Below are 10,885 nucleotides of genomic sequence, written 5' to 3'. Positions count from 1 at the left end.
TACTCGGCCATCAGTGGGAGGAGAGGCCCTTGGTCTTGTGAAGATCATATGCCCCAGTACAGGGGAATGCCAGGCCCTGGAAGCGGGAGTGGGTGGGTTGGGGAGCAGGGTGGGGGGAGGGTATAGGGGGCTTTGGGGATAGCATTTGAAATGTAAATGAAGAAAATATCTAATAAAAAAAGAAAAACAAACGAACAAAAACCCGAGTGATGAGAAGAATTAAAGCCACAACATTGTGAGTGTATTTAAAGAAAATTTGGAAAATAGGGATTGACAGGTGACCTTCTCAACTGTAATTTAAAGTGTCACCTTAGATATCTCTTTATAAAAACAAAATAATTGCTGGGCATTGCGGTGCACGTCTTTTATCTCAACCTTTAGGAGGCAGAGGCAGATGGATCTCTAAGTATAAAGTCAGCTTAGTCTGCACTGAGTTCCAGGACTCTGTAAAGGGATTCTGTCTCAAAAAAACAAAACAATACAGCAATAACAAAAATTAAAAAGTGACAATGACTATGCAATTGCATTAATATTAATGATTTCCCTTAATCTGGAGTACAGAAACAAATACTATTGTCCTGTTACCTTGGTGTGATAAAACACTGACCAAAGCCATTGGTGAAGGAAAGGGTTTAGCTCCTAACTTACAGTCCATCATGCAGGAAAGTCAGGACAAACTCAGGGCAGAAATTGAAGACGAGATCACAAAGAAACACCACCTTGCTCTCCAGGAGTCTCTCAGCTTGCTTTTTTATACAACCCAGGGTCAACCTGTGTGATTGGGCCCTCCCATATCAATCATAAGTCAAGAAATGCTTCTTGATTAATGCAGACTTTCCTACAGGCCAATCTGACAAAGGCATTTTCTCAATTGAGGCTCCTCTCCCAAGTGACTCTAGCTGTGTCAGGCTGACAACAAACTAAACAGCACAATTATGTTCCCCAAAGCACATTGCTGGGACCCAGTGCTACAGCTTTAATCATTACAGTATAAATGTCCTCAACTGCATGGCAGTGGGTTAAATCAGCAACATGTACTGCGAGGAAATGAGAGTGCACGAAAGCCATGCACTGACACAAGCAGAACTGCCTGCCCACCTGAGCCTTGTCATAAGGCAGGAAACAAGGCAGAGCTGACAACTACACAGGTAAGCCACAGGATGCTAAACACTCTCTCTCTCTCTCTGGGGAGGAGGATGGGGAATTCAGGTCAACACAGCAGTAGTAATGGGACGTCCACTGGGCCACTCTATCACAAGCTGGAGGAACAACTATCAATAAAATCAGCTATGTAGATTTGAGGGGCCTATGGAATCGAGGCAGTACCCTGGAAATAGGCCTCTGGCTTTTAAAAGGAGCAATGAGGTGATTTGGGATGGCCAGCAGCAATGAGGTGATTTGGGATGGCCAGCAGAGGCAATATCCATCTCAGAGAAGCGGTTTTAAGTTTGGCCCCTCCCTTCTTTGGTACCCATCTTATTCTGCACTGTGGTAAAGCCCCACCAGCACCTTCAGATGATTACATTTTGGAGGCACGGTCTCTTATTCATGTAGGCTAGTTAGAAGTTGAGAAGCGCCGGGCGTGGTGGTGCACGCCTTTGATCCCAGCAGTCGGGAGGCAGAGGCAGGCGGATTTCTGAGTTCGAGCTCCAGGACAGCCAGAGCTACACAGAGAAACCCTGTCTCGAAAAACAAACAAACAAAAAAAAACAAACAAACAAACAAAAAAAAGAAACCTCAACCCTGAACGATGCTAATGACTGTGATAAAGAACATGGGGGCTCCACAATGTCATCAGACTCAGATTATTCCAATACAAGCTTCTACTCGGTTTTAATTTTCCTCCTTAGTTGGGAACCCAGCGCTTAAACACTATTTAGGAACCCAAGAGTGTTGCTTTAGAAAAGAGTCCTCCGGAAAGGGCCAGGTAGACGAAGACAGTAGTTTTGTGACCCAAACCCTTTTTCACTTCACTTGCCAAACTTGACGGGTGCGTTCACCTCCACCGACGCCTGGGGGTCGATGTCGTCCGACAGAATGGCCATCTCCTGCCGAGCAGCATCATACTTGACCTGCAGGCTGTCCAGGCCGCGCGCCCCGCGCCCCACGCCGCACACCGCCACCTGCACGCGGTCGCCGTCCGGGTGAGCAAGGGGATCCAGGGGCCTCACGGCCAGGTGGCAAGGGAGCCGCGCCCTCAGCCGCCCAAACGGGCTCACCTGCAGCGTCCACTCCCTCAGAGCCCCACGCGCCAGACCGGCCCCAGGGTCGTCGGGCGCCGATCCCCGCCGCTGCGCCCCACTGGAGCCGCACGTCCGGGCCCCGAGAGCTCCGAACAAGGCGCCCGCCCGCACTCGGGACGCGCAAGGAGGGAGGCGGCCGAACATGCTCTCCCTTGGAACTCTTCAGCCTTGGCTCGCTGGTCCCGGGACCGCACGAACCACGAGCTGTTTCGGGTCAGTCACGAAGGCGACCGCCTGCACGGCTCCGCCGAGGAAGAACGAGCCGGGCCCCAGCACAATACTCAACGACTTAAATCCGAGGAGGAAAATTAAAACTTCAAAGAGCCTAGTCGAAACCCTGACCGGGACTAGTCACCTATGTCCGCCCCTTTGGCGGAGGCCGTCGGGATATGTAGTTTTAAAGGAGCCAAACATCAAGGTGTTCTGGTAGCTTTGAAACTACATATCCCAGGAGACAGTGCGCTGAATACACAGAGTGGCAAGAACCGATTGGTAGAGGAGCCCCCGCCCCTCCCCAGTTGCTTCAAGCCCATTGGCCAAGAGAGCAGAGAAAGAAAAAAACTTAATGTAACTGACCAATAGAAAGAGTAGGAGGGACAGGATAAACTCAGTTGTGTGGTTACTTTGGATACCAAGGACGCAACTCCTAGGAGAGGGTAAAGTTTTGAAGTGAAACCCCAGGGACCAAAACACACGGAGAAAAATAAGAGTCTAAATAAGGATCAGGACCAAAAGAAAGGGTAAGAAACAGCATGTTTATAGATGGGAATCAGATTCAAAGTTAGGAATACTTTCTTTAGGTGGTTAGAACCAAACTTCACCAAATTAATGTGGATTCCCTGGGAATAGAGAATCCCCCTAACAAGAGACCTTAGCATGAGAGGAGAGACCCGTGTTGTTGCTTCCTCCCTTCTCTGTCCTTTAAGGGAACTCCCACTTAGGTAGAAAATACTAGATAGAAAAAGTGTTAGAATTCTGGCTCTTTCTTAACTGTAAGTAGTAATCTTAGTCCAGTCATTGGATGCCTTCGGGTTTTACTATTTGTTTATAAAATGCCTTATATAGAAGGTTTATTTTTTTTTTGTTTTTACCACATTTATCAAATGAAACAATGGACAAAGCGGTGCACAGTGTGTAAAATAATTAAAGTATTTTAGGAACGGCATATGTCTAAGTTGCTAAGAGATTTGGAGACATTTGAACTTGTTTAGAGAACAGTCTTGATCTCTTTCCCTGCAACTGATCCTTGGCCTTAATGGTAAAATAAAATCAATCTCTCTCTCTCTCTCTCTCTCTCTCTCTCTCTCTCTCTCTCTCTCTCCCTCCCTCCCTCCCTCCCCCTCCTCCCCCCCTCTTCCTCTCTCTTTCAGGATCATAAGACTTGTTAGGGGATATCAGATTATTTTCCTGGCCCTGTTGGATCATCTATTTCACAAGAAATGTTTCTTCAGTTTTGATATAAGATAGACTGTGCTAAATAACTCTATAAGTTAACTCTTTCCTTTTTTATTATTCAGTAGGCAGTAAAGATAATGGAAAACGGGGAGGTTGCGGACATTATTTCAGCTTCTTTGCCTACTCTTCTCCCCATTCTACAAATAATTCCCTAAATTCCTTACATACAGCGTTTGGGAAGCTGAGGCAGAAGGATCTCAAATCTGAGGTCCACCTGGACTATATAGTGTGTGACAAATAAAATACACAATAAGTAAATAAAATGATACCTTTAAAGATCAAAACTCTCAGCCAAACGTGGAACCCCAATTCTTTGAACCTGAAGTGACAGATCGATAGATAGACTAAGCTAAAGTCCTCCCCAGTGTCCATGTTGTTCTCTGAGTGAAGACTATGGTAGTGGTGGTGGCAGTGGCAGCCCTTCCCTGCTGTCAGCCCTCTGAGAAGAAGGCCCCTATCCTTAAGGACCTCCACCAAGGTGAAACCTGTCCTTGACTTTGCTGGAAAAAAATGTTGGGAGAGGCTAATATGAAAGAGGGTCGATTAAAAATAGATTTTAAACAAAGGTTTAAGCAGCACAGGGGTTGCTAGAGGTGATTGATCACTCAGGGAGAGAAAGAGACACCCCCAAGAGCACAGGTGTAAGCTCCTCAAGCTCCCTTGAGTTTGCCCTTAAGTGACTTAGCAGAAGTCCTACAGATTCACTCTTTCACTGACTCTCAAGTTATGCCTCAAAGGATTTCTCTAAGAAACTTCTTTAAAACCTTTCTCTTCTTTTTTTCAGTAAGTGAGATTATAGGATTACTCTAGAGATGTCTTGGATTGGGTTATAGTCCTAAAATAAAACTGTGTCTCACAAGAATTGTAAAAGGGGATTAAAACATGTCTTTTACTGGAAGTAGGGTTTTTGGTAAGATTTCTATAGCTGAGAAAGAAGAAAGGCCACATATATTTAGGCCTTCCATGTGATCCATTGCTCCTTCAACAATCTAACTATATGAGACTGGTGACCTTCATAGATAATGTTGACAGCTGTGTTAGAACTCTTCATCTTCAGCTGGTGAGACAAACTGGTCAGGTTCTAGAATGGGAGCTCCTTTTCTTCCCAGTTCTCCATCGTTTTCCTGGGCTTCTCTCCTGCCTCAGTAGACTATAAAATAGATTTTATGATAAGCAAATGCTCACTCAGTGAGTAACACCATTGGCTTTGTGTTCCATGTGGACATGCATACTCAGACAAGCCTTCAAATTATCTTTTTTCAGTATTTATTATTATTATTATTTTCTTTATTTACATTTCAAATGCTATCCCGAAAGTTCCCTATACGCCCCCACCCCCCAGCCCCTGCTCCCCTACCCACCCACTCCCACTTCTTGGCCCTGGCCTTTCCCTGTGCTGGGTCACATAAAGTTTGCAAGGCCAAGGGGCCTCTCTTCCCAATGATGGCCGATTAGGCCATCTTCTGGTACATATGCAGCTAGAATTAAGAGTTTGAAATAATTTAAAAAATCTAAGTGCCCCCAAATGAGAGAGTAATGCTTAAATTTTATATTTGTAAATTATATAGAAAATTAAAAATAATGTCCTGAAATAATCCATAATATAAAATTGGGTAAAAGGGTACATACTAACCTTTGTGTATAGTTCAATCTCAATTCTGTAACAGCAATAATATATGTAATATAGAATTACATCACGGAAACAATTCCAGAAGGATATACACCACCTTATAAGGATGGTTATCTATCTCTAAGCAGTGAGTTAAATGGTTACATCTTTTGCATGTCATCAGTAATGATCATGTTTGGCATTTTTAATGAGGAAAAACAGTAAGGACTTCTTAGTGTGTACTGTTGCCTAGGCGTGTCTTAGAAATTTAGGGAATTTCCTAGCATCCAAATATAAATGCAGGTACGTAGAGTATTTCCTACCAAATCAATGTGAAAGGTGGTGACTTTATTATTATTTTATGTTCAATTCATGGACAGCAGAGGGCAGAAGAGTTTTCAGAAGGAAAGGTAATCAGACAAAGGATTAAGTCGCTCAGTTGAAGGGATGAAGGCCATGAAACTGTGCTCACTTCTGAATTACAGATAATGTTAAAAAAATCTTCTGCAGTTTCTGTTATTCTAATGAGGCAATAATACACTCCAAAACCTCAGAGCTATCACTTCTGAGAACGTGTAATGCGTCCGTAGGTAGACCCATTTGAAATCACCTCGGGAAACTGCCCGGCTAACCAGACCTGTGAGGCTTCACTGAATTGTGAAGCCGAGCTCGCTGGCCAACTTAAAACTTCAGGGGAAGCGTTTGGCATCTCACGGGCAACCATGAAGTTGGCTGCAGATTTTTCAGATGCCCCTTTGAAGACATTTAACTCCTGATTTACTTTTTATTTGAGTGATATTATATTTTAAATCATTTTTTTTTCTGTATGTATTGAGATGACCAGACGGTCGTTTTGAAATGGACTGTGGTATGGTGATATCTCAGAATAATTTAAATATTGAACCATTTTTCATTCCCTGGATGAGCTTTAATCATGTTGTTGTCTTTTCTGTATAAGTTGGTAGATTCAACTAATGGATTAATGAGAATTTGAGTATTTTATTTTATATGAGTTATTAGTCTGAAATTTTCTTTGACATTTTTTTCTTCTTTTAGGTATCAGGGTAAATTAGGAGGAAAGTGTTCCATCTTTTTTCTTTCTGAGAGAATTAATTGGCATTGTAGTTTGCTTTTATTTGTTTTTCTCAAAAATAAATCTGCTTTCTTGGTTTTGTTTTTTAGATTTACTTATTTATTTTATGTATATCAGTGCTCTCTCTGCGTATACACTGGCATGCCAGAGGAGGGCATCAGAACTTATTCTAAATGGTTGTGAGCCACAATGTGGGTGCTGGGAATTGAACTCAGAACCACTGGAACTCAGTGCCCTTAACCGCTAAGCCATCTCTTTAGCTAAATATCTGGATATGTGTGAAATTTGCACTCTCTCATGCGTGCCCCTTAGCTGTGTTTGCATGCTGTGCATGTCTTCATTCTTCGTACATCATCCTGGATTATGTACTCAAATCTGTGTTCGCGTCTGCTAATCCTTTCCTAATTTTAGCTTATCTTGTATGTAATGTCCCTATAGGGTTTTCTTATTTTTTCTTATGTGTTTGGATGCTTTGCTTGAATATGTGTCTGTGCTTGGTACCACATGAGTGCCTGGTGCCTCAAAGATCAGAAAAGGGGGTCAGATCCCCTGAGGCTGGAATTACAGACAGTTGAGAGCTGTCATGTGGATTCTGGGAATCCAACCCAGGTTCTTTTCAGAAGCAACCGTTAGACCATCTCTCTAACCCCACGTTTTCTTCCTAATGGCTGTGTCTTCTTTTTAGGGAGTTGATTTGGTTTTCCTACAAATCTGCTTTCTCTTTAAAATTGCCCTGTGTGTTGTAGTTCTTTTTTAGTTTCAATGTTACATCTTTGAACTTGCATGTTGCTGTTTCTCTTTTGCGGTCTCCCTCTCTTGGGCTTTATTTCCTACCATGGCCTCTAAGTCTTTTATGGGTCTCTCATCTCCAGTAGGAGTTCACTGTTGAGTAAATCCTTTCACAAGTAAGTTAGGATGATTCCCTCCAAGCTGTTGAGGAGCAGCTTCATTCAAAGCCTTTTAGTTTTGTGGTCACAGGAAAGATTTTAATTTTTTTTTTTTTTTTTTTTTTTTGGTTTTTTGAGTCAGGGTTTCTCTGTGTAAACCTGGCTGTCCTGGATCTCACTCTGTAGACCATGGCCTTGAACTCAGAAATTCGCCTGCCTCTGCCTCCCAAGTGCTGGGATTAAAGGCCTACGCCACCACGCCCAGCAAGTTTTTAATTTTTAACCATTTCATTTGTCTTTATGTTTTAGCTTTTTAAAAATAAACTAGCTCATTCATATAGGAAATGAATGCAAACTATAAGGCAAAAGGAAATGTATAATGAAATGAACATATTTTTGCAAAATATCAATTTAAGAATTAAGATACTTATGTTGTGAGTTTTTTTTTTTTTCCTTGTTTGTGTCCTTCCTGTGGGCTGAACTGAAATGAGGACCAAAAGACTACTCAGATGCAGAAACTGGGGGGAAATCCGGTTTGCTTTTGTTCTGTTGGTCCTGCCCCAAGGCCAGTTCCACTCAAATTTGCACTGACATTGTCAGGTCATACAGACACCCAAGGATACGCCTGGGAGGACAATGAGCCTTTAGTAGAGAAAAAGGGTGGGGACTGGGTGCGGTGAGGATGTAGGGGATACCCGTTCTCTTTTCTTTTTTCTTGCTACTTGGCCTTGTGGGACTGAAATATTGGGTACTAAATGACAGCATAAGGAAAGATTATGAGGGAACCTGGCCTCTCTGGTTCAAAGGAACCACAACAAGCTCGAAAGAGAGTTGCAAAGGAATTTCATATGAGAACTCGGGAAAATGATTCTCGATTTTACATCTGATCTCTACAAAAAACCAAAATGGGCTTCACCTCTGCACAAACATGGAAGCTAGCCAAAAATTTAATTAAGACTCGAAGAAGTTGACAGCAATAAAACACCCAGCTCTCAAAACAACTTTGGATTTTGCATTTGTATAAAAAAGTCATTCAGCATAACAAAGGCTTTGGAAAGAAAAGATTCCAACCACTATCCACAGAAGGCAGATAACTGTGGTCTGAGTATAACTAAACGGCATGACTATAAAAGCGAACAAGTCAGTAAGTCCTAAGGAGACCCAGAGCTTTACAGAATAATATTGAAAACATTCAGCATCCAAGCAAAAATTACCCAACAGATCCAACATATCAGAAACAAACAGTCTGACCAGTTTTCAATAGGAAAAAAAAATCAACAGTTCCAACTTTATTATAGGTTTATTTACATTAGAAAAACTTTGAACCAATCCAAATATCTCTCAAATATGAGTGGAAAAACAAAAGTGTCTTGCATCCATTTGAAGAGGTGATAGCCTATAAAACAGATAAATGTCAAAAATATTTTTTAATCTTATTTAATCTTTTTTTTTAACACTCCAGATTTTATTTCCCTCCAAGTTCACCCTCTGACTGTTCCACATCCCATACCTCCTCCCTGCCCCCTGTCTCCACAAGGATGTCTCCACCCCCACCCCCCACCTCACCAGACCTCTAAACTCCCTGGGGCCTCCAGTCTCTTGAGGGTTTGGTGCATCTTCTCTGACTGAACCCTCCAGAGACGAACATCTGACTGAGTCTTGGGAGGGCATGGTACCTAGTCTCCTTTGGGAGTTCTGCATCCCCATCTGGTCTCAACTGTACAGTTTCCAAAGCTCCTTTAGTAATAGCCTCATATCACCCCTTAAAGAATTCGTAGGCTTTTATTTTCCCTACCAAACTCAATGCCTGTCTCTCACCACTCTATGACCTCTCCAGGCCTCTGTACCTAGATAATCCTCTTTGCTTATCATCTGAGGGGATAAAAGTGGTGATACCTTATTGCTGTTCCCAAATTCCCTCATCAGTGAATTGATATTCTTAAATGCCTGAGCTCTAAACTGTTTCCTTCTTTAAGGTAAGGTTCTGGGTTCATATGGTACTCTGAGGGGGCTCTGTGAAGGTTTTTTTCTCATCACCAACTCAGAAATTTATTTTTATTTAAATATTTTTATTTAATATAATTCATCCAAATATTTATTCATTTAAATTTATTTTATTTAAATATTTATTTTATTTAGATTCGTGTTATTTATTTATTTTATTTAGATTTATGCTATTTAAATATTTATTTTATTTAGATTTGTATTATTTAAATATTTTATTTAGATTTGTGTTAGACATTTTTGTTTAAATTTATTTTCTTTGTTTTATTTTATTTTTCTTGCTTCTTCCAATGCAAAGGTAGGAAAATTGGGTTGGTAAACTACTCTTCTAACCCAGTAATTGATAAACCTTTGTCCCTTAGAGGAACTAGATTGGGTAAGTGACTGTGTAGAGGAAGACTAATGTGAAGGTTCATTTTGGGTGGGTGGAGACAGGAAATGCTTACTTAACCAGAAAGGGGGACTGTGAAATACACAGCCGGGGAGGGGACACTTGACCCACTTCACTTGCCATGCATGATGGTTCTTCCCTGACTTGGAGTTGACTAAGGACTGTCTTGCTCACTTTCTCTTTCTTCAATACCCAATGTCCTGCACAATTCTAGGCCTTTGTTTTAGATCTTATAGTGTAATTTGAAGAGCAAACCTCCCATTGAAGTTTGCTCTGCATTCACACTAATACCAGATTAAAGTTCTGGGATCAACTCCTGGACAGGACCACCTCATAGAGCTTGTGTGTTATTGAAATGTTAACGGAGCATCATATATGCAAGACAAAAGAACCTGCCAGTGGTGGGTGACCGTCCTTGATTATGGAGGAATCTCTGCTGTGCTCTGGACTGAGGCCACTGCTGTCCACCCCTTTAGCAGCTGATGGGACAGCTAGAGGTTCACTATTGTGCTTAGGTCACACAGGAAGGGAAGAATTGAGATTGAAGTCTAAACTGAACTTCAAGTAAGTTTCCATCCCTGGGGACCAATTTAAAGTGGTGAACCCCAGGCTGTGTGTAAGGAGGAGGAGGAGAAGAAGAAGAATGAAGAAGAGGAGGAGGAAGAAGAGGAAGTAGTCATCTATTGCAAAAGCCTAAGAAGAAAGGGCTTTTCCAAGACCATTGGGGGAAATCTTTGAAGATATATATATTTTTTTAATTTTGTGCCTATGTGAGTTAGTGGGCATGCATGCTTGCAGGTGTCTGTAGGGTCAGAAGATGGAGATGTATTCCTTGGAACTGGAATTATAGGAATTGGGAGCTACTTGATGTAGGTGCTAGGAACCCACCCTGGGTCTTCTGCAATAGCAGTAAGAGCTCTTAACTGCTGGGCCATCTCTCCAGATCTATGGAGGAAGTCTTAAATGAGATATAATATGAATGGATAAGGACCGTAAGTCATCGTTTTAATAAATCCTGTTGTTTATTAGTGCTGAACTTGGGTGGATCCTCTACCCTTTCTGAATTTCAGATTCCTTCTCTACAAAATGTAGATAATTTGTGTGGCGTATGATTGAAGTATATATGGTATGTGCTAGAAATAGAGGAAGTCATACAAGGGAAGCTTTATCTAAATGATCCGTCTGCCAAGGGCTTTTTTTTTT

At 41.9% G+C, this 10,885-nt stretch overlaps 2 protein-coding genes across 3 annotated transcripts in view; one reads left to right on the top strand and one right to left on the bottom strand.

Annotated features, from left to right (window-relative positions):
• Positions 1-2,651, bottom strand: part of Fam185a (family with sequence similarity 185 member A) — a 57,791-nt gene extending 55,140 nt beyond the window's left edge. The window contains exon 1 of one of the 2 annotated variants that reach the window (XM_021191440.1): positions 1,979-2,651. In XM_021191440.1, coding sequence (XP_021047099.1) covers positions 1,979-2,387 — 409 coding nt within the window. In that variant the 5' untranslated portion in view covers positions 2,388-2,651. The remainder of the gene's footprint in view (positions 1-1,978) is intronic. The other variant, XM_029535082.1, reaches the window with a different exon arrangement.
• Positions 2,652-2,870: 219 nt separating this feature from the next.
• The window catches only part of Ccdc146 (coiled-coil domain containing 146), a 115,025-nt gene continuing 107,010 nt past the window's right edge, over positions 2,871-10,885 (top strand). The window contains exon 1 of the mRNA XM_021191084.1: positions 2,871-2,983. The gene's annotated coding sequence lies outside the window, so the exon portion shown is untranslated. The remainder of the gene's footprint in view (positions 2,984-10,885) is intronic.

This window comes from Mus pahari, chromosome 2 (assembly GCF_900095145.1).
Source record: "Mus pahari chromosome 2, PAHARI_EIJ_v1.1, whole genome shotgun sequence".
Classification (NCBI taxonomy): Eukaryota; Metazoa; Chordata; class Mammalia; order Rodentia; family Muridae; genus Mus; species Mus pahari.
Note: the sequence above shows the minus strand (reverse complement) of the source record. Positions and strands in the feature narration are given on the sequence as shown.